At 34.5% G+C, this 24,856-nt stretch overlaps 2 protein-coding genes across 12 annotated transcripts; one reads left to right on the forward strand and one right to left on the reverse strand.

The window, feature by feature from the left end:
- The first annotated feature begins 3,468 nt into the window (after positions 1-3,468).
- On the forward strand, positions 3,469-4,509 carry LOC112528633 (ethylene-responsive transcription factor CRF1-like). The gene has a single exon (XM_025139656.1). It carries the CDS (start codon positions 3,469-3,471, stop codon positions 4,504-4,506), a length of 1,038 nt encoding a protein of 345 aa, XP_024995424.1. The 3' UTR covers positions 4,507-4,509.
- A 9,240-nt stretch (positions 4,510-13,749) lies between these two features.
- On the reverse strand, positions 13,750-24,380 carry LOC112527390 (protein SPA1-RELATED 2-like). Of its 11 annotated transcripts, none has more exons than XM_025138018.1 (11): positions 24,198-24,380; positions 22,062-23,546; positions 20,781-20,938; positions 18,951-19,779; positions 18,033-18,179; positions 17,543-17,860; positions 16,433-16,492; positions 15,801-15,997; positions 15,559-15,693; positions 14,605-14,634; positions 13,750-14,481 (listed from the first exon to the last, which is right to left on the reverse strand). In XM_025138018.1, the coding sequence occupies exons 2-8, from the start codon at positions 23,502-23,504 to the stop codon at positions 15,806-15,808; spliced, it is 3,147 nt and encodes a 1,048-aa protein (XP_024993786.1). In that variant the 5' UTR covers positions 23,505-23,546; positions 24,198-24,380; the 3' UTR covers positions 13,750-14,481; positions 14,605-14,634; positions 15,559-15,693; positions 15,801-15,805. The 11 variants fall into 11 exon arrangements, with proteins under 11 accessions (XP_024993786.1, XP_024993785.1, XP_024993784.1 ...); XM_025138017.1 differs by having other exon boundaries at positions 13,750-14,506; XM_025138016.1 differs by having other exon boundaries at positions 13,750-14,524.
- Positions 24,381-24,856: the final 476 nt, after the last annotated feature.

Raw genomic sequence — 24,856 nt, forward strand, 5'->3', positions numbered from 1 at the left:
TTTTCTTCTGGTTTTTTCTTGGGTTCTTCTTGTCTCTGCCTTAGAGACTTTTTGTATGGTTGCTGGCCTTTTCTTTGAATAAGATTTGGGTCGCTCTCGGGGGGGTGATGGCATTGCCGAAGCTCCTTCCTTGGGTGTTCCTTTTTTTTTTGCTGTTCAAAAAAAAAAAAACAGCTCTATATTTTGGTAGCTACAAAAGCCTAGACACAATTCAAAATATTTTTTGCATAATTAATGAATTATTAAAGGTTTGTTATATATTTTCTTAAAAAATAATAAATAATAAATAAAATGGTGGGTCAAAGGAAAAGTGATGTGGCAGCGTAAAGCGATTTGACTGATAATTTAACAGAACCATTCCCCCGGTGTCACGTGACCTGCTTCATAACCCCTTTTTTTAGAAAAACAAATTTAAGTACGCTTTTTAAAATCTATTTTTTAATTAATTTATTTAAATGAATTAAAAACAAAACTGTATTTTAGTTTACATATTGTTTACCGTTTAGTTTTTACCGTCACCTTTTGAGTTAACAGTAAATCCATGAAAATTAAGGTAAAAACAACAATTTAAGGTGAGAAAAATGCTAATTAATATTATTTTAATATGTTATTTATAGTTAAAACCTATAATAATATTAAAAAATATATAAATTCAGTGACGTGGCACTTAAATCCACGTGTCTTTCTTGGACGCGGCGTTTCGTTTAGAAAACACGCATGAATATTTCAAAAAATGATATGGGTGAAATTGCAACTATAAAATGCTTAATTTTCTAAAATAATGACAATATTGATCCCTTTAAATTCTTTTATTTCAATTTGGTCCCTTTATTTCATTTAACATTTTCTATGCACACTAGAAAGCAAACGTGGGTGTGGGTGTGGGTGTTCGTGTTCAAGTTAATCCTATGAGGTAATGGAGATAATAATTAAGAAAGTCCGATAGTAATCCTAAAGAGATTCAAATGGACGATTGTTGAATTTCTACATCGACTAGACTTTGACCTTTTATCGTCAATATATATTGGAATCTCTATTTTTTTTTCTCAATGATTATTTTGGAGAGTCATCTAATAAGCTTACATATATTTTCTTATATGTACTTGAAGCCGTAAATTCCACCACTCCAGAATTAAGCGTCATAATTTCATTGTAAACAATTACCAAACAATTATATTTCCTGTTGCAATATATCATGAGAGTCTTTTAATCATTATGCACCAAATCATTCAGCAATTGCCGAACAACCTCTTACATTACTTGATAGTTGAGTAGACACTTGATGGATTAAGGTTATCGTAATTCAAGCAATCAACTAAACAAAAGATCATGATCTTGTATCAAGTCGCTTACTATTTCATAGGTAATAACATCAGAGCTGCAAGAGTACTTGTAAAAACGTATGTACCATTCAATAGATATATCGTAATCATGTAGTTATCTTTAACAAGTTTCCTGAAATTAATCTTTCCGATCATCTAATGATTATCATCGATGATACTATTTCTTGAGGGGTTCAATAACAATTTTAGAAAAATAAAGGATTGATTTTGCAATATGATTAAAGCACAAACTTCCTTATAAAAAAGACTACACAAAGCATATGTCTTAGACTTAGGGGTGAGCAGTGGAACCGGGTACCCGGTTACGGAACCGGAACCGCCTTGGAACCGCCGGTTTCGGAACCGAAACCGAAACCGATATGAGTGGTTCCGGTTCCGTTTCCTAAAATACGGAACCGATTGAGAACGGTTGCGGTTCCGGTTCTCAATTTTTTGGAACCGTTACCCGTCGGGTACCCGGTATTTTTCAATAAAAAAATAATAATTATTTTTTAATACCAAATTTATATTAAGTTTACATCTTGAAAGCATACGGTCATCTTCATTCTTCATCTAAATTCTTCATCTGAATTCTTCATATAAAATGATTCGTATTTTTTTAAATTGTGTGTTCACTTGGATTCATAGTATGTAATCGTTAAACTTTGAACATTTATCATTATAGTATGTAATCGTTAAACTTTGAACATTTTATATTAGTCTATTATGGTTTGTAATCGTTAAACAATATTTGTAACCATTATTCTGTATAATTTGTATTCTTGCTTATTTATTTAGTGTTTTGGCAATGTTTTATTTTTTATTTTTAAATAACAAAATTTTAATATTTAAGGAAGCGGGTACCCGGAACCGGAACCAGTTCCCGGCGGTTCCGGTTCCGGTTCCAAAAATTTTAGAATCGCTCTAACCAGTTCCGGTTCCAATATCTCAAAAACCGCCGGTTCCGGTTCCTGTCAAAAAGGGCGGGTACCTGCCTATGCTCACCCCTACTTAGACTTGTAATTTAGAGTAAGTTACAATTTCCGTATATATGATTTATCGGAAATAACACTTGTTATCTTTTCAGTTTTAAAAATATAAGACAGTAATCATGGTTTATAAAAGATGTTCAGATTTAATCCTTTCTTTTAATATACATTAAAAAATTTCGTATGTCTAGGCGATTGTGACATAGTGATTGAGGTCATGTGGATAGACTGTAATATTTCATATGTTCAATATTCGATTCAAATATACACAACAATTATGAACACTGAATTTATTAGAACTGTTTTTTTATAATCATAATTTATCGAAATTAATCTGTAACATAACCTATTATAGAAAAAGATGGACTATTTTAGTCTATTTTTCATACTAAAATAATGATGGAAACATATATTTTAGTAAAATATATTAATAAATAATTTACGAAAGTAAACAATAATAAAAAAATTCCGGTGGTAGGATCCTATAAAAAAGCAAGCTTGGGATGCCAAATTCCGTCTTCACGGCACTTTACAAACCTTTCATCGTCTTCCTCCTCATAAACCCTCACTGCAACTTTCTCTCTCTAAAAACCTAAAACCCACCGGAAAATTTTCTCACTCTTCCGCCATATTCGTAGACCTGCTGTACGATTTTTTCTTACCGGAAATAGCACAGTCAAACATATCTTCAGTCCGCCATGCACCACCACTGACTCACTGACTGACTCAACCACCATTTCTGTAAACCCTTTCAATTTATTCGTTGATTCCTCCCCTTCTCTCCCACTTTCCTTTTTCCGGCAAAAAGGAGTTTTTCTTCTTTCTAAAAAAAACACACACACACACATTCTTTCTCTCTCTAAAATACCCTTTCTGTCTGTCTCTCTCTCTCTACACCATGTGTTCTTCTCGGCAACTTCTTCGGTTTTACCATTGTTAGCTTTTTGAAGCTTTCTCTCTCTTCTTTTTTTGCAACTTTATTTTCCTTTGAGGATTTTATCGATGACCCTTTAATCTTCTCTCTCGCACGAGTATTCCGACCTCTTTATTCTTCTATCGTGAACGAATCTTCCCTTTTTCATAGCATATAAATTCATCTTCGTTTTGCTTTCAATGCGAATCTGATAAATACCAGTCACTGAAACAGTACACTGATAATGGAAAACTCAGCTACTTTTTCGTCGTCGTCAGTTAAGTTCACTGAGCACAAAACCCGCATTACAATGCTGAATAAATCCTTGTTACCCATCGGAGAAAAGGTTTCCAACCGACGGGAGTCTTCGGAGGTCAATGCTATGGTTGCTGGAACTAGAGTTGTCAGGATATCAGTCACTGACGCCTACGCTACTGATTCCTCCGGTGACGAACAAGAAGTGTTCTTCCGCCGGAGAAGAGTGAAGAAGTTCGTTAACGAGGTTACGATTAAAGCTCGTTCCGGCGACGATTGTAATGTTTACTGTAACGGAAACAGAAGCGTGGCAAGGACGGCGGCGACTCGGCGGAAGAACGCGAACGCCGCCGTGAAACGTGATGTTGCGATGAAGAAACGGTTGAAGGTTAATTCTGGCAAGAAGTTTCGCGGCGTACGGCAACGGCCGTGGGGAAAATGGGCGGCAGAGATCAGAGACCCGACTCGGCGCGTTCGGCTATGGCTTGGAACTTATGATACAGCCGAAGAAGCTGCAATGGTGTATGATCACGCGGCTATCCAGTTGCGTGGTCCCGACGCGCTCACCAACTTCACCGTTCCACCGCCGGAAAATCTCCAGTTACCGGAAAAGAAACTTTCGTCTGTCGATTCCGGTTACAACTCCGGCGAAGAATCACAAACAAACAACAAAGCGTCGTCACCGAAATCCGTTCTCCGGTTCTCCCCATCTTCCACAGACGAGTGCGTTGCTGAGTCGACTCAACACAGTCCTTTACACGACGCCATTAATGAACCTTCAGTATCGGAAAACTTCTCCGATTTCCAACCGTTCAACGATCCGTTTTCCACCTCGGATCTATTCGACTTTCCGGATTTCGTACCCGACATTTACGACCCGAATACCATGTTTCATAGCTCCGACCCGGCTGACGTATTCCTCGGATGCGGTAACGATTTCGCATTCGGATCCTCATCCTGGCCCGCAGATGACTACCTCCAAGAGTTTGGCGACGTATTCGGGTCGGACCCTCTCGTCGCTCTTTAGAAACCTGTTCGGGCCACTTGCTGATTATTAATTTATTATTCAGCAATTTTTTTTGTACGAAAATAGTAAGTAATATATATTATTTTGTTTAGTAGTTTTAATTCGTTTATTTTAATTTTTACTATTATGTGTCAATATTTTAGGTAGAGAAAACTCCGGTAAAGTTAAAGATAACGGACGAGTTAAAAGTTTGATGTATAAGCGTTAACGGCGTTAAGCCAAATATAATGCAAGGCACGTGACTTGGCAATTAGGTGAAGAAATGAAATGGAATGAATGCTTCATGTTTTATCATGCATACTTTTAGCTACGTCTATTTAATGCTTAGAATTTTGTACCACATTTATTGCATGTCGTACAACATTTTGTTTTTTTATTAAAATATTAAAAAAAACACCATCAGTTTATTTTATTAATATTTTAATGTAATTTGGCATAATTTAACGTTGGGATGTAAAGGAAAACCTAACTTGTCATCTCAATTTATTAGGTCTCATAAATATAAACCGTGATCGTATAGATTTTTCAAAAAATAAGAGACACAAAGGGCCCAAAATTTTGAGACAATTGAGAAAACCGTACAAAATGGAAATGCTTTTCGTTTGGTTCATTTGATGATTACAACCACCCGACAAAACGCAACAAATCTATTTATATGTTACGCTGCAAAAATTATTTTACCGACAATCCCAACTGGTCTCACAAGGAATCCGTCTTCAAAGACACCAGTGTAAGGGCAACAGTTGAGACTCTGGGATCTGGGATTGAACTTAATATATGTCTTGTATTTGAACAAAATCACTCAATTTTTAATCAAGTTACAAAGACATTAAAAAAAAAACTTAAAAAGGAAATAAAAATAATAAAGGGATAGTGGAGTAGGATTTATATTTGATTCTATGAAATGGACAACTACCCTACAAATAGAATTATAGATGCTTTCATGTTTTGTATGTCACTCCAATTTCATACCTTCTCTTCAAACTCAGATTCATTTTCCTTGATTTATATATAAATATCAAGGGGTTGTTTGTTTACCTCTTGATAGTTTTATTAAAAGACAATGTCTGAATCTTTAAGAGGTGAATTTTGTTTGGCAAAAAAAAATCTGACTCTTAAAGATTTTGTATCTTGGGTCTCCCTTAACTATTAAGCGCCCTAATTTTTCATTGTAAACAATTACCAAACAATTATGTTTCATTTTGCACTATATCATGAAAATCTCTTAATCATTTTGCGCTAAATCATTCAGCAATTACCAAACAGCCTCTAAATATAATTGTCCCATGGAAAAATACAGTTGAAACTATTCTTGCACAAACTATTTGTATTGTATAAATTATATGTTTTACACGTTGAAAAAATATGTTCATTTTTTAAATGACAAATTGTATGAAAAAATAACATATTTTAACTTGATTCTTATTTTGGATATCGTACTTTTAAAACTTCCATTTTGATACCTAAGATGTAAAATTTTAAACATTTAAGTACCCGGGTAACTGGTTGAAACATTAATCAGTTACCATGCGGATGCAGTATCCAACTCAGTATTATTTGCTATTCGACCCAATTTCATCCCATCACTCGTCACATAAGTATGATAACCGGTTAATTCTTTAACTGGTTACCCGGATATTTAAATGTTTAAAACTTTACATCTTAGATACTAAATAAAAGTTTTGAAAGTACGTTATCCAAAATAGGTATCAAGTTAAAGTACTTGTTTTTTCATGTAATTTGCCTCTTTTTAAATTAGATATAAACTTTTACAAGTTGTAAAGATTTGGCAAGATATTGGTCTTGGGTCCCTCATAATGATAAGAAATATATATGGGTATCTAAATTTACAAACTTGCAAAAAGGATGGATAGAATTGAATTTGGATCCAAGATTATGATTTTGACTACTCTCATCAATGTGTGTGGATGAGTAATCTAGTTGACTATTTCTTGTCCCATAACAAATATATATATAATTTTAAATTAACTTTCATTTGAATTATATAAATCTTAATTCATTTCATAAATATCTGGATCAAATAAATGGTCGTTTATCAAATGCTTACCAGATAAAAAATGCATAACGTGGTGACTGGAAATCTGATCTAGTAAGAGGAATAACAAGGACTGGAACTTTTACCTGGTTAAGCAAAGAGAAGACTCTTATCCGGTAAGCGTTTGTTGGATTATAGACACTTACCAACAATTCATTTTGATAATCGAGAATGTTACTCAATAAGGTAAATAAATATTGCTGGTAAATGTTTACTCGGTAACATTTGGTAAATGATGCTAATTTTAATTAATGAAAAGGAACATGTTGGCAAATATATATTGCAATAATTTTTTGATATTTTTGTTGAAATCATATTAGTAAGCAAAGGCATGTGAATCACAGATTTACTTACAACATATTACAGATAAATAGTACTCAATGTCAGATTTTCTTATGTTCGTAATTATATATATAAAAAATGGTCGTACGATAGACAGTGAGAAATCAATTATCTTAAAAAGGGTAGTCAAAAAATTATAAAACATGTGTGTATGTACATGAGGGATGATCATTTGTATCATTGTACTTCTATATAGCTCAAGATGAAATATCTGCTTTAGTGTTAATTATCATGGGTCATGTGGTAGGTATTCAGTCCCTTATAAGACAACCTTATTTCCCCTCTCCAACCGATATGAGATCTCAAACTCATTTTCGTTCTCGTATAATTTAAAACGACAAAGCCCCACCAAGATTCTACATAAAGCCTAAAGAGAAAGAGAAGAAAAGAAGAAGAAACACATGTATAAATACGTCTTAAGTTATTCTTTGTGTTAGTGTTGTTTGTTTACCTCTTAATAGTTTCATTAAGGTGCAACATATGAATTGTTAAAAGATGAATATTGTTTGACAATTTTTTTTTCTCTTAATGGTTCTAAAACCTTCTAAATGATTTTGTATCATGTGTCTCCCTTAAAACATACACTAAGGTGCCGTTTACCAGACGCTTACCCGGGTAAGCGCCTACCAAGTCACTTTACTTTACCAGATAAATATGACAAGGACTAAGAATCTTACCCGGTAAGAGCAAAGACAAGAATCTCAAGTCTTACCCAATAAGTGAAGACGATGACTCTTACCATGGTTAGCGCTTACTGGGATAAATTGTTGCATACGATGCGTTTTAGTGAATAAAATCTTACCGGATAAATAAACGATAATGTTAAATTTTACCGATAAATACTTACCGGGTAAGTGGTTAGATAAACGACCCCTAAATTATTATTCATTCATTTTAAGTCATCAAATATTTCATAATAAATTAGTATGAATGGATGTGCTTATTTTTTCTTAACAATTTCCAAATTTTGGCCTCTCACAATCTTTTTGGAGATTCACTTCACTCGTGCATTCAATTTTTAACCACCACAATTATTTACCATTCATAACTCTTGACCAAATCATGTGTTTTTTTACCAATTTTAATTAATGTCCATTATTATTCCACCAATCACATGCTCAATATTTAATACCGTTATTTTCAAAATTCATATAAATATTATCTAAATAATTAAAATAATTGTAACCCACAATTTAAAGTTTATAAAACCTATCTGATATCTTCATACATCGTCTCCTTTTAACGTTCATAATTTCTTTATCACTGATTATTTGAATGCATTTTAAATATCTGATAAATATTTTTATACAAATCTTAGACAGTTTAATGCAATATTTGTTTTATTTATTAAATTATTCATATAATTAAAAAAATTATAAAATTTATTGTCACATCAACAAAATTACCGATGTGACATTAATAATTATCAAAATCAATTTTCATTTAAAAAATCATACTTACAACCATTAAGAAATTACTGATAAATAATATTTATAAAATATATAAATTTAGTGAAAAAGGGTATTTTTGACATTTCAGTGTTCAAAAATATTTTGGTCCAAAAACAATAAAGTGCAAGTGAGACAAAATATTAGCAAATAGAAAAGATTTACAAGCAGAGCAAGTGGGCAATTGAAGCCATCCTTCCGTTTATGCTTTGCTTATAAGAAACCAACCAATGAGATGGATACACGTGTCGAGCCTACACCCACTTGTGGTGTGTGTAGCTGTGGGTTCCAGTGCATGGTCCCCTGGTTCACAGCTCACCCAACCATGGCTGCGGGTCCGGGTCCTGGCGCAGCCTTTCAGATGTTGTATGGGGGAGCCTACCTCTTTTGGTAACTATTCAACTTGTTACGTAAAACCTTAATCTATACTAATTTTTTATATATAAAATATTTGATAAAAACTTTAAAAACTATTTTTTATATATAAATTATTGTTTATTAATATATATTATATATTTTTTAAAATTACAAATAAATTATATGCAAGTATAACTCATTAAAACTCCATACTTGAATTCGTCTAACTAACTGCAGATAAACACAATCAAATACTAGATATACATATCATTTTAAATATAATAAATCTAAAATATAATTAAGATAATTATAACAGAATTATTATTGTTATCAAAAATAAATTACTTTGCTATTAAATTTAAATTAAAATATAATAAAAAATTGAATGAAAGAAACTGTACAAAAAAATGAGAATTTTTAAATAGATAACTTAATATTAATATCGATATATTTTTTTTCAAATTTATTTTATTCAAAAGTGTAGATATCATCTTTCTCAAAACCACATAAACCGTATTATATCAAAAAACACTAAAAATAAAACGAAATATTAAAATAAATATGTATCTCGCTGCATTGCAAGAGTACCCTTCTAATTGTTTTTAATATTAATGATTTTATTTTACAAGATTAATCTTTTTAAACATAAAAGTTGATTACTGGAAATCCTAGTTGATTTTACACGGAACCTCTCTTCAAAGGCACTAATGTGAAGGGACATTTTTTGGGTCACTGAGCGGCTGATGTTAACGGAAGGAAGGGAAGGGGTTGAACGCGAGGCCTGCTTTGTATTTAGGCAAAATCACCTCGCCCCTTTACCACCTGAATTACACATCCGAGACTTTTCAAAAAACACTTATAAAAGTATGGTTGATTCAACGCGCAAACAAATAATCGATACGCACAAGACAACTGAATCTAGTTTTATGTTGTAGTTAGTCATACCAAATGGTTCTTTATTTCGTTATGTTAAAAATATGTGAACTCGCTAGATATCATAATAGTCTTCGGATCATCTTCAAGCATACAATAAAAAACACTAAAACTCATTATTTCAACCGTACACTGAAAATCACAACACACGAAAGTATGGCAGTCATAGACTCATAGTCCACTATATTTGGCAGTCTTCATACCAAGCACAAAAATGTCGGCCTAATTACTGGTCGATTGGAGGAAATCAACCGACGAAAGAGCATTTATACTGACCTGTTGGGGATGCTTTGGAAAGAGCACTTGAGGAGTATAAATAAGTTCCAACGTATATAGAGAAAGATAGCCTTAACTCTAGTCCAGAGACTCCAACAATCCCCTCCAACGACAACCGAACAGACACAAATTATCCCAGAGTGTCCAAGGGGCTAGACGTTTACAGGTTGATTCATAGTGTCAAGTCCTTAGAATGATAAACAGAGATTCTGATATCATGTAAGAATATTATATGAAACTCCATTAATTTACGTCTTCAAAAGAACTCTAAAAAAGGAAAAAAAAAATTATATCATATTAAATAAGAAAATGTAAAACTCTCATAAATGCAATAAACATCATATTTATTTAAAAAAAAAGAGTAATATTTATTGAGAAATAAAAAGGTATTTATGAGTTGTGTTGGACCTTGGGAGACAAAGGTGGGATATTAATACCTTCACATCTCTTATTTTTAGTAAATATTTTAATTTTTAAAAACATAACACAATTAATTTCAGGATAATAAATAAATACTATTATTATATCTTTAAGAAATAATAATAATAATGATAATTTTAATAAGGGTAAAATGTATGAAAATGTAATGTACTTTGTTTTGATTTTTATTTTGAATAATGTATGTTTAAAACAGCTATTTTGGTACCTAAGATGAAAACTTTTAAATATTTAGATACCCGGATGACCTGTTTAACCATTAATAGGTTATCATTCTGATATGGCGAATGACATGACATACAAGTCAATATTATTTGTTGAAATGAGAAATTATGTGGATTTTTTTTGTTATATTATTGAGCATTCATATTCTTCAAATAATTAATGAAGAACATCAAGGCCAACGAAGAATATCAACAAGCTATCACAGCAATTTGCGATTTCATTATAGAAAATTTCTCACATGAACCCTAAATCAAAACCATACCTAAAACCTAAATAAAAAGCATAAATCAATACCGAACATGTAAGATCTAGATGAGAACAACGATGATTAAGGTTTGGTCAGGAAAGGTTTTCAGATCTCGGTGAGAATGGTGGTGAGGAAATATATCTGGATAAGAATGGTGGTGAGAAAACATATCTAGGTGATAATGGTGGTGAGGAAACAGATATGGATGAGGCCGTGTCCCGTGCAGGTTGAGAGAGGTCAACTCCGGATCATAAATAAACCGTCTCTAGCCATACAACATTTCTTAGGGCATCTCCACGTACAATCAAAATCCAGACCGTAAAAAAACCTGCGGTTGTTGCAGACAATCACTCCAATTCTGAAAACAGATATAATGTTTTCATCTGAGCAAATCGAAGAAGGGTTTTCATTAGAGTGGTGTGGGATGGAGGCTTTCATTGGAACAACGATGGGGAAGGTGCAAATGGACGATTGGTCTCATCAGTGGAGGGTGAAGCGTTTCACCGATTTGGAGATTCATCAACAGTGGAGAAACAAATTTGAAGATCTGGTGTGGGATGAAATCTCATAAAAATGGAATCTCATTTACGCCATAAATTAGATGATGATGATGATAATAATAATAATAATAATAATATTTAAAGTTATTATGTTATATAATATATTTTATCTTCTTACAAGAAAAAAAGTATAGAAACATGATTTAAAAATCCACCTCATTTGCCATATTAGCAAATAATATTGATTTATATGTCAGTTTATTTATCATTTCAATATGATAAAATGTTAATGGTTAAACATGACGTTCAAATACTTAAATATTTGAACGTTTTCATCTCAAATACCAAAATGAATGTTTTAAAAATACGATACATAAAATAAAAAATCAGAACAAAATACGTTCCTTTTTTCCCCCTACAATTTACCCTTTTGATAATTGTTATAAAAAAACAAACTATAAATGTGTAAAAAGGGTTGACTATTAATGGTAAAATGTTAGAAGGGTAGTTTGGGTAATTTAGAGAATATGGAAAGCGACAAGTGTCACGAATATGGTAAGGCTGCTTAAATGCAATGTCTGCTACTAAATTTGGGTCCAGATTCACTTCACACACTAAATATTAATAGCTTCGACTCCTATTGGTCGTTATGTTGCATTTCAACTTGTAAACTAGAAAATCACAAAAAATATCCGCTAAGAACACTCTAATTAATTTTACCAAATAAATTGTATTCTATCAAAATTAAGGAGGACTAAAAAAAGACTTGTATTTGACGGGAACCTGATATCCAACTCTGATCCGAGATGGAGATGGGAAATCCCTGAATTTATAAATCCGAGTATTAATCATACATCACATACAGAAAAAGAGAGAGAGAGAGAGAGAGATGGGTTGAAACGAGAATGATAATAAAATAAGAGGATGCGAAATAGTCAAAAGCAAGTGCAAAATCATATGTGATTTTACACTAACATGCGACGTGCAAGGGTGCGTGGGCGACATGGCTCGCGATCTCAGGTTGCAGCCAAAGTCGTGTGAATCACATGTGATTTTAGTGTAAAATCACATATGATTCGATCGTTTTATTATTCTCTTATTTAGTTAATGTTCTCGTATGAACCTGTTTCTCTCTTTCTCTCTCCCTCCTCTCTCTTTCTATGTGTATGCATACACACACACACATACTAAGTATAATAATATAGTGGAAACCCAATAAGTATATATAATGTACAAATATAATCAATCTTCCATTATGAAAACTTGTAAAGCTTACATTATTGCTTTGGTTGTTTAATGGAGACTTTTGTTGATATAACATGATTAAAGAATACTTCAATTATTAAGTATTGTAATTAGAGATGGTCAAATGGGTTTGGCCTGGACCTATTGGGACCGGTACGGGACATCCGATTATGGACCGGTTACAGTTTTCGTCAAAAACAAAAGGCCTCGCCGGGCCGGGACCGGAACGATTTTTCAAAAAAATTGTTGTTCTATAGCCAGTGCCCAATGTTCATATGACCGTTTTCCTATTTTTAACCCTTTTTTGTCCCATTTACCTATATAAGTTATATGGTATATGGTGGAAGATACCAACTCATAAGCACAAAAACATTCATAATTGTCGCTATAATTCGTGATTTCGGCTCGTATTAGAGTTCGTTCTTTTTCAACTCCTACTTCTCATCTTTCTTTTTAAGTGTATTTGATTGACCATATTACATATTTTTAAGTGTATTAAAATATCATTTTTTTGTACTGTTAAAAAAATGTAGTTTTAAAAAAATTCAAAAAAAGATTGTATTTAAAAAATCGAAATTAAAAAGAACACTTCCCACTGGTTTAGGCCCGGCCCTGGACCGGGACCGGTTCTCATAACCAGTTACGAGAAAGCTTAACCAGGCCTTCGGGTGTGCTGGGACCGATTGCGGGATAGTATTTGGGACCAGGATAGATTTTTGGCCATCTCTAATTGTAATTGACATTTGTGTTTGAACTACGTTCCTTATGTCACCCTTATACAAATACAACAATTAAAATTTGGGCAATTAATATTTTAGCATTGTATGTCGTTATATATCACTAATAGAACTAAACAGAGCGCCATTAAAAAATATTTTAGATATTAAAAAAAATTAATATAAATACATTTAATTAAATTTTCTAGATAGGACTACGATAAGCTAACAAAACGGATGACTACGATAAACAAAATCCAGGTGCTGTCAAATTACTTGTGGCCATGGAGGTTCACCTGCAATAACTCCAAGTTACTTGTGATGTCCCAAGGATTAGTCGATAAACATAAGTTGACCCAAAAACCCACAGTTACTCTTAAACATATGAACTTTGTCATCCTAAAAAAAACCATATTCAAACAGAAGTATAAGATAAATGTCTTGTGGTTTCAAAGAAATAAATATAAACTCAAATAGATTTAAAATATACAAATCTTAAAAAGTTGATAGCATAAGTAACATTCTTTAAAAACATTACAGAGTATCTACTTTCACAGATGAACTTTTTACAAAATGACCTTTTTGCCCCTATCGCCACCATCAATGTCCGAGTCTACACCGTCTCCCCGGCTGCCACCCACACTGAGGACCACCTTGTCCAGGGTTTGAAACCGTGTCCTCATTCCACATGGCACAAACCAAGGACTAAATCACCTTTGTCCAACAGGGATGCACAGCGGCCGAAATTTCCTTCCGGGAACGGCTACGGCCCACGAATCGTCCAAACAGTCAGTGTTTCACCATGGGTTCCAATTTACCGAATGTTGCTAACAAGCAACTGTTACCCAGATTTCCCTGCAAACGCCGCTCATATCCAAGACCAAACTCGTAAATATATACCGTATCCCATGTCTTTTATTTTCAGGTAAATCCGAGCTTTACATACCCGAAAGCTTTCCACATTTTCAGGATTCGCAAATGAATCAATTCCAGCAAATCCAGCGTCTAGTGACAACATGTCAGCTTATTATCGAGATGATTGGTCTGTTTATTAAGTCTGCCGATCAAGAATCTGAATCTTCCCAAAGAAAGAACTGCTTAATTGATTAAGCTTCTGAGATCCCAATCGGAAATAAGAGTAGATAATTTGCTGAATGTTGCAGCTGACAAGAAGCCAAGATGCCATGAAATCCTGAAGGTAGAGGATACAGACGGGTCTGAAGAAGAAATGAACCCTAAATCTTCCATTAAAGAAAACTCAAAATGAAAACCAAATTCCTACGATTCTCCAGATTCAGGTGAAGAAGAAACTTACTTTACAAACAGGTGATTTCCGAAGCAGAGTCTGCAGATTCCAACCACAATATACCGATCAGATTCCAGAAAAGAAACATCGAAATACATTAGCACGTAACAAAAAGCCGACACAGAGAAGAAAGAAGCTTCAGTTCCATCCCAAAATTCCAGAGAAGAAACCTGTGTTAAACAGAAAAAATGAAAAAAAACATCAACACACTGGACAAGACAGACATGACAGAACGGAATCACAAATCCACATTTAGGAGGACTTTTATGTGGAACAGACAGGAATAGAGTGAAACAAAGTGATACAGGCGTGTTCCATCCCCACCACATGGACCAGACCTATGTTTTACCAATATAACCTCAAAATAAAACTAATTCTCTTTTAAAACATCATATAAGCCTTCTTTATATTTTATTCATTATTTAAATTTTATTTATTATATTTTATTCTCTTTAAACTTTCACTTTATTGTCTTCAAAATATTATTTTTTATACGGTTTCCATATTTTGATTAATTTATGTAATTTAAATATTAATAATAATAAAATAATATAGAAAAGGTATAAATAAAAATTGGAAACTACATAATTTTTTTTTATTTTGGTGTCATTTTAATCTCTTCAAAGAAACTTTCTAATGATATATCTTGTTATAAAAAAATATTTATTTTATTATAGCTTAATAAATTACATAATCAATCGAAATATATAAACAACTCATAGAGGTAAATTGACCATCTTATTTGTTTTGTCCTGTCCAGTTCTGTCTTACCAAACGCTCAACCTTACCAACAGCTGAACAGTTGTTCTGTCTTGTCGGGATACCAAAATACCCTACATGTTACTTTCTCTCTTTGATTCTTTTAATGTTTGAATTCCCGACAACGAAGATTACTAGGAATACGGAAATTTTAGGTCTGAAACAACAAATACCAAGAGTGAGCTTTCAAACAAAGCGACTCACCTGGTGCTTTGCCTGCCCAATTTTCTGTTGGATACGCTTCATCAGAATCTTCTCCACTGAAAAACACATGCTCGTTGTATTAAGATGACACGAACAGTGAGGACCCATTTATCATGCCGTTCAAAGAGGTGATGTCTGAAAGTCGATTGATATTGAGTTTTCAGGATTATACAATGGTTTTAACTAAATATCAGAATACATCAAGAAACTTTCAAACTCAAAAGATCTTGAGATTTACAAACCTCTGTTAGACCATCTGCAACAATTTCAGGCATCCACTGGAGTTGGCAGCAACCACCATGTCTGATTTTTTTCTCCAACAGACACTTGAAACAAACTGATTGCTTTCGTTTTCAGTCTCTTTTCCCGAAACAGGATCAATAGAGCCAAACTTGTGGGAAGTGATAGGCATTGGCAATGATCTATAGTAAGCAAACACCTACAAGACAAGCACAAATAGGGTCTGTTTGTTAGCAGCTTAATGAACTTAATGGGACTCATGGCTAATTCGGTCAATAACTATACATGACTGTTTGGTAGTGGCTTAATGATATAGAAAGTGACTTATTCAATAAGCTTCTAGGAGGAGCTTTATGCAGAAAGACAAGTTTTTTCCAAACCTCCCAATTAAAAAACATGCTCCTTCCATCTATGAATAAACTCTCCCAAACAAATACCTTCCCAATCTATACAAACAGATTAATCTACACAAACAGCTTTATCTATGTTTGATTCATGAAAGTTAAATGCAGAAATGTATGCTCGAGAGAGGCTTTAACATTTCAAAGAACAATTGTTTGTTTCGGTCTAAACAAAAAACGGTTTCCGCTAATTTGTCTATAGGAAGACATAACCAAAAGTAAAAAGGGCATACCTCGTTAGTTTCTGAACCACATGCAATGTATCCATCAGCAACCGATAAACCAACAAAATTCTACAAATTCAGTAAGAAAGTATATTCAGTAATAGCAACAGTAAATGCAAGAAAATGATAATGTAGTAACTGTAATTATTCATGCTCTCTCTGTCCCATGAAAACTGCAAGATTTCCATTTTTGGAAAGTTCTCGTCATGATTACCTATTTTTCCAATAAAATGACTGCAGAAAGTTGATGTTAGAGGTTTGTATTCACAAGATTTCTTGTTTTCTTATACTATTCGAAGTTATCTTAAACATTTTTTCAATAGTCATCTACTTCCCTAAAATTATGTGTCGGTCTATGGCATCAAACACTCTGGATTCCCTCTCTCAGAAGGCGGCTGTGGAAGATGTGTAAAGCAAGGGAAATTGTCTGAAATAGCGAATCCTATCAAGGGGTTTCAATTTTTAGCCCCTTTTGTACCTCATTTCGACTTTTAGCTATTTCTTAAGCATAAGCCTTACGCATGTGCATAAGGTTTGCTTTTCAGTCAAAAAAGTTGCGAAAGTTACGCATGAATAGAAAGTTAGGCATAAGCCTCGTTTTTTACTTTTACCACCTATTTTTAGATGAGAAAGAAGTTACGCATAAATCCTTACACAAAAAAAAAAAAAGTTAGGCATAAATCCATAAGGATTTTTCATTCTTTGTTTTCAGAAAAGCAAACCTTATGCATATGCGTGAGGCCAATGCGTAAGAAATGGCTAAAAGTCGAAGAGGTAAAAAAGTGGCTAACAAGTGAAACCCCTTGTCAAAGACCTTCCAGCCTAGTGGTAAAGGCTTGGGCATGACATAATCATGAACCCGAGTTCGAGCCCTGGGAGGGGAGTGTTGGCGACATTTAAGTGGGGCCATGYTTAGCCTCCAAAATTGCCGGGGATTAGTCGGGCTTTGGCCCGGACACCCTTACAAAAAAAAAAGTGAAACCCCTTGATGGGATTCGCTATTTCAGTCAATTTCACGTAAAGCAATACACAATCATCCCGAGAAATTGTCAACCAAGAACCAAGATTACAAACACAAACGAATGGAGCAATTATGTGCACTAAAATATAGAAACATACCTTCTCATTAGTATGTCCTTTGAAGGTTAAGATGCAACTGCTGGTTGATAAGCAACCATTATTGGCTTTATTGAGGTCCCAGAGCTTTAGCGTGTTGTCAGTCGATGCGGAAACAAGGGTTCCAGAATCCAAGAATTTCACATAACTAACAGCTCGATCATGGCCAGCCAATGTACACAACGGGGTGGAAGTATGCCGAAGATCATAACAGTAAGTTCTATAATCAGCCGACCCAAAAGACAGCAAATGAGTAGAGTAAGGAGAGAATTGAACACAGCAGACGTTTGCAACACTTTTGATTGTGGCTAAGCTCTTCTTCTGCATATGAAAGGAAAATTGTTTAATTATCGACCAACTTATTCAGAAAGTTCTCGACTTGGAATAAGAAGATCAGCGGCCAGCCAACTTATTTGATTCAGAAGTATAATTAGAACCAAAAAGAAAGGTGACATAGAATCCAAGATTAAATAAAAAGGAAAGAAGGGTATACCTCATTAATGCTCCATAGTTTCACAGAACAATCATCACTTCCGCTGGCTAATTTTATAGGATCCACTGGAGAAAAGTCAACCGACCACGCCCTCCTTTCATGCTCGATATGATGGGAAACTGCTTCACCGGTTCCAGCATCCCATAACTGAGATCATCCATGAAGTTATGCAAGTAACATAACAAAGTATTTAGTGATGTGCTCTAGATAGAGTAGAGGTATGTACATTATGAATTGAACCTTTCGGGTGCATTTGGTACACTGGACAAGACAGGACAGAACAAGGATCCCTGTTCCATGTTTGCAAGACTTTTATGTGGAACAGGCATGATCCACCCCCACCCCATGAAACAAGGTGGAACAAACCTATTTTTACCAATATAACCTCAAAATAGAACCTAATTTTCTTCTGAAACATCAAATATGCCTGCCTCTTTATATCGTATTCATTCTTTAAATTTTATTTATCGTATTTTATGCTCTTTAAACTCTCTTTACTGTCCTCAAAATATTATTTCTACACAGTTTCTATATTTTGGTTAATTTATGTAATAAAATAATATAGAAAATGCATAAACTAAAAATTAAAAACTACATAAACTTTTTATTTTGGTGTCATTTCAATCGTTTTGACAAAATTTTCTAATTATATATTTTGTTATAAAAATATTTATTATATCATAATGTAATAAATAACATAAACTAATCAAAATATATCTACAACCCATCGGGGGTAAATTAGTCATTGTGTATGTTTTGTCCTGTCCAATTCTATCTTACCAAAAGCTAAACAACTGTCCTTTCTATCCTGTTTGAATACCAAATGCACCCTTAATATGTGCCCTAGTTCATATTTATAATACTCCTGTTGACATATCATTTTGAGAAGAATTTTGTAAATTTATGAAATGTGCTAACCTTGACCACGCCATCATAGTCTGTTGAAGCCAGATAGTTCCTGATATAGCTATTCCAACAAATGCAACTAAGCTTCGATTTATTTGACATCTCAACGGCTGGATAATGGATGTCAACAGAGTCGTTCAATAGAGCTTGAAAATCATATACTTTTATCTTCTTTGCCACTCCAGCCGTTGCAAAATAATCCTCATCTCGATCAAAACCAAGTGAACATATAACATTTCCCATACTACTAAAATCACCATTCCTTAAAGTACCCCGTACCTCAAACTTACTATAGCGAGCATATTTACACAAACCTTTGAAGAAGACCCCTAAGTGATCTACAGGTTTGTTGTTTGCTTCCTTCTTTATTGCCCCCATATTATTTTCCCGACTTCTTAAAATTTCATGCTCCCCGGGTTTGTTTGTATCACTGTTGGGAATCCCTATGCTGGACCTAACAGAAAAGTAGGCGTGTTCAAGATGATTTATATTGCTTATCAACCGTGATCCACCGGAACTAGAAAATGCAGACGGTCTTAGTTTTTCCCCCAAAGTTGGACGGTTTTCTTGAATGGACCCATTTCCTTCAGATTCATAGGATTGTTTCTGCTCACCAAGAAAAACATTATTTGGTCGTCTTAACTCGATCTCTGAAATGTCGGATTCCAAGTACCTGATATCTTTGACTAATTTTGTGGCACTTTTCTGCTTTTGTTCTTTTACAGATGCAAGAAAATGCAGCATCAAATCCGATTCAGCATCCTCCTGATCAATGGATGATGACAACTCTTCCATGGACGATTGTTGTATTCCACTTACAAGCTGGGACTGTAGGATGTCCCTGTTAAAAGATAATTCATGCCCGTCAAGTTGAAAGGAAAAAAGAACAGTTTTTTGGTTATATAGGGAGGGCAGATGCAACATCGCCCCCTAAAAGAAATCTTTTTTAGATTTTTAGGTGCCAAAGGATTTTTACACTATCGACAAGCATGGAAGATGTAGATTTGATCAATTAGTACCAAAGTAGGCAAACCCAAATATGCAAATACGGGTAAATCCCCCTCCTTATACAAATACGGGTATTTGGGCAATCTACTCCAAGCCAAAACACCAGCAATGAAACCGCTTACAACATGGTACTACTGGCGGCACAAGGTTGACTTTTCATTTTGACCGCAATGCACCAAGGCTCCTAGGTTTTGCAATCAATCAGGAAGGAGGTTTTTGTATGCCACATTTCCCTAGATTTCACTTGGGCATGGCTTATCTTTCTGTGGTTATGGCTAAAAATTATTTTTTCCTGTTGAGCTATTGGATATTTGTATGCAAAAAGTCCAAAGGAATAATAGCAAATGCATCTTTAAGAGAAGAAGATATCTAGGAACAATCGTATATATTCTGAATGTATAAAGCTTGAGCCGTGTTTTCCCTTAAGAGCGACACTAGATATACAATACAAAAACTAATTATCCAACCTTTTCTTGATTTAGAACTGATACAACAAAGATTTTAGCATAACTGGTGCAGTAACATGAACACAGGAACCACGTGTCACTAGTCATATATATATAGGGGGATTTTAAATACAAACCATGCAATTCTTACAAACCGATCTCAACCATACATTTAGATAATCAACGGTGTGGATTAAATCAGTTCCTAAATTTACTCTTAACAGCATTTTATAACCGCCTCTAAATTTTTGGAATAAACAAAATCAATGGTTGAGATTAGTTTTGTAGGGTTTGTAAGAAATACATGGTTTGTATTTGAAAATCCCCCTATACACACCACACGTATACATGTCGAAAGATCTCAGAACCAACATAATTCAACCAATACCTAGTTGTTGGGCGTGACAATGCTTCAGGATGAAGCAGCCAAAGACAAAATCCAGCTTCCTTGGGATTCTCTGAGAGGAAACTAGGAGGAAGGATCCTTTGACGTAGATCCATCATTGCAATAGCATGCGTTCTAGCAGATTCTGAAGACGCAAGTAGCTGAAAACAAGAAATACATATAAGATGCAAGCAATCATCCCTCTATGCACATAATCACCAAAACCCAGAATCCGTATGATACTAATGAAAAAGGGAAAAAAAGACTTATTATTTTCTTAGTAAGCTCAAAATGTAACAACATTTGTGGAGTGACTCTGGGTACTTCTTGGCACAGATGGAGTATTTTATTAAAACAAGTAGAGAAAATGTTTCACTTGTTAACCATAATCTCATGTAGCATACCCAAATAGGTAATGAACAAACTGACATGGTAACTAAACTACAAGTCGGACAGTAAAACCAAAACAAACTATCCAGTATATCTCACTCTGGGATGGGGTCTGGGGGTAGGATGTACACAAATCTTATCTTTATCCAAAAAGAGTAGCGAGGTTGTTTGCATGAAAACCCATGCTTGAGAGATTTTTTTTGCCAAAAACTTCAAGAAGGGAAGATTTGACGGTATTGAGAAGTTAATTTAATACTTGAGACGTTCTCTGTTTGACGGTTTCTGATATAACGGCTTTTGAATTGGTCCTCTCCTATAGTGTTTGTTTGATTGATTTTCTCTTAAATACCTGATCATTAAGCAATAGTAGCCAAGGCACATGCCATGGCGCATGGCAGGGAGTAAAACCCACATCATATTGACCGGTGCAATGTACAGCACAGAAAGGTCAAATACCCCATCATTCGGGGCCATTCTGCATGATGTATGGTGCCTCGAGGTGAAAAAACGGGCCGCTAACTTTCTGCCATTCTTTAGAACATCTTGGCTTTCATTCTAAGCCTTTGTAGTAACAAGAAAATTAGAAAACAAAAATCGCCAGATAACATTAACCCTGTTTATCTTTATTTTTTGGTTATATTTATTTTGTAGCCTTTTTTCATTTTAATTTTTGGAAAAGGCAAGTTGTGCTCTTTATGACTATTTTCCAAGTTGGCACCACATACCATAACTGCTATGCTATTTCAGTAATACTTACTTTATATTCTCTATGCCTACAAATACATTATAACTTTCTCAACCAACAAATTAGGGCTACAATCGGCAAGCATCGCTAGAACATTGTATGATTAAGAGGTGAAAAGGGAAAAGGCTGCAATGAGACACAATGCGCACCTCAAATAGAAGAACGCCTAGAGAGTAGATATTCGAAGACAAAGTGGAACACCTCTCTCTATGATCCTCTGGACTGGCATACCACTGCTCTTCCAACGGATCACTGCGTAAGTTTGACGCCATTTGGGACGTAGCAGACACATGCAGAGTATTGGACATGCTTTGGATTGGATATGAATCGTCTCTTTTAGGGATGCTCTCTTCATTAAATCCATACCCAGAATCACGAGGAAAGCCATTAACAGCGCCAATATCATGTGCATTTCCGTATTTGAAACCAGCACGTGCTGTAAATTGAGGCCACCTACGGAAAGAGTTCCGCTCGTCCCCATGCTTTCTTCTTTTTGAGCTTCGGTTATCACCAAGAAGAGGATCATGCTCCAATGGCCTCTTTTCATCTCCATTATTTTCCATGTGATGAAATTCTTTACCCACGATATTTCCCATGAGTTCTTTCTGGATAGGTGAACCAGTGTATAAAACTTGGTTTGATAGCGTCAACTTGAAGGACGATGGTCGTAAGGCTTGCAAAGCCACTCCTCGAGAATGTGATGAGTCAACCAGATCTAGAATCTGTTTGAATATATACAGACTCTTGGATTTGTCCACCTTGTTCTGACCAGCTTTAAGCCATTCTCTCAGGCACAAACCATCATGAACACCAGAAACATTGGGCCAAGACTCAGCTATGCCGTCTGAAGGGTGAACAATAGTTTCCTTACTTGAATCAGGCGCTGAATTGAAATCTCTCAAAGCATCCTTTTGATGATTCTGATCACGAATATGAACAAGACCATCATGAGATGGACCACTGCAAATGACACCCTTTCCCTTCAATGTATTTTTCACAAAATACTGAGAAAAACCGGATTGAGAAAGAATCTTTGTTCGAATCCCACCAGGAGATAACAATGTATTGCATAAAGCAGGTTGCTTTTCCTCACGTCGTGAATTGTCCATTGTGTCCTTTTGATTTTCGCTTTGTTGTTTGTTGTTCAGAAGCTCCGGGAATAAAGTGGAGCCAGAATCTTCCCACACACCCGTTACTGCCCCTTCTGCTCTCCGATGGAATTGCTGCCAATTGTTCTGTCCCTTATGCATCATTTTGTCTCTCGCGCTTGAGGCACCTATTTCCAAGTTCCCACTATTACAATTTCTCACAGTTAACTCTTCAACCATAGTCCCGGTATCATCCACGAATCGAGGGCTGACACATGCATGCTCTGATGTATCAACCCGAGTGACATTCTTTCCATCCAAGACATCTATAAACAAACCCATCTTGCTTTCTTGAACATTAATGTCACCAGGTATAAGCATTTCCTGCATTTCAAGCATGTTGGAGCTTCGACGACTTGGCAAAAACCCACTCTCTTTTCTCAGAAACCGTTTGCTATCGATGTTGTTAATTGCAGTTGCTTCGTTGGCCGCTATTTCATCCATCCCCTCGAAAGAAACTTCATTCAATGATGATGAGTTCCACTCCTACATAGGGATTAAGCTGTAAATGTCAGGAAATCTAGGTTTCAGATGAAGTGGATCTGGAATTCATGGCAAATGATACACTTGAGAAATTCAATAGGTCAGACGTAAATCGAGGGTTTTGAAAACGATACTTCCTTTGGACTTAGATTGCGATTCATAATCAAAAACCAAATCGATGATTGAACCAAAAAGACAATCAACAAACGAATCTAACACATTTCAAATCGAAGAATTAGATTCACCTTTGAACTAATCTAAAAGTTAGGGCTCAAAGTTCCACTCATTAACAATTCAAAATCAAATAAGACCGACTCCAATCCCCAAAATATACACTCAAATCACAAAAACCCTACCCAACTCAACTGCTAATTTTCAACTTCTCCAATCCCAATTACTCTTGTCTGATAGTCGATCATCAAGGATGTCATCGAACAATCTAAAACTCAACCCATCGAAAATTCTTCTACTCAGGTGGACTTAGATTGAACTTAATTACCATCTTACAACAAATCAAAAGCTAGCACTCTAAAGAATAACAATCACAATCACAATCACAATCAAAATCAAAATCAACCAATCAAATTACATACAAATCCATGAAACTTATAGAAATTAATATAATAAAACAAAAATCCAGGATGAATTCAATACCTTTGTTATCCCCAACAGAGGAAATCCAACAAGAAAATATTAGATTTAGAGGAAACAAGTATAAAGATGAAGAAACTTGGGAGCCATGGCGAAAATTAAAACCCTATTGATAAAGGTTTTTTACGATATTTCTTTTAAATAAAAATTCCAAAGAAATATCTTTGCCACTCAATTGCTTCCGGGGAGGGTTTTTATCATTTCAATTTTTATTGTTTATTTTTTCATCCCAATTTCATTTAAAATTATCAAACAATGCTTAAAACCTTGATATTAATTGGTTGACCATAAATATCAATTATTTGGTAATTAAATATAAACAAATATTTAAATATAAAATATGTAATTGTAAATAAATACAGATATAATAAATATTCAGATCTAGTTATTTTGAGGTTTATAACAACTATAAATAAGGTTAGATTTATTAAGTGAAAAAAATGTATAGAATAATAATGAGGAAGGGAGATGATATTATTGTAGTTTGTATACCGTTGGTTGGGTTGCAACCAAAGATTTTATGTGGGCTCTGAACCATACACGTCGTCTTCAACGTTTTTATAAATAGTGCAGGGTCCACCCCCCATCCACTTGAATCCACTCATATCACATACCACCCAACAAGGCTAACAAAGCACAACCAACCTCACTTCATCAATTCT

This window comes from Cynara cardunculus (assembly GCF_001531365.2).
Source record: "Cynara cardunculus var. scolymus isolate 2C chromosome LG 15, CcrdV1, whole genome shotgun sequence".
Lineage (NCBI taxonomy): Eukaryota > Viridiplantae > Streptophyta > Magnoliopsida > Asterales > Asteraceae > Cynara > Cynara cardunculus.

Excerpts from the sequence above, each read along its gene's own strand:
- LOC112528633 (XM_025139656.1), top strand. The coding sequence starts at position 3,469 with ATGGAAAACTCAGCTACTTTTTCGTCGTCGTCAGTTAAGTTCACTGAG.
- LOC112527390 (XM_025138018.1), bottom strand. The coding sequence starts at position 23,504 with ATGGATGAAATAGCGGCCAACGAAGCAACTGCAATTAACAACATCGAT. Across the intron at positions 18,180-18,950 it reads ACTATGATGGCGTGGTCAAG|TTATGGGATGCTGGAACCGG; the intron begins GTTAGCACATTT and ends GGATGATCTCAG. Across the intron at positions 17,861-18,032 it reads AACTATGGAGCATTAATGAG|AAGAAGAGCTTAGCCACAAT; the intron begins GTATACCCTTCT and ends TTTCATATGCAG.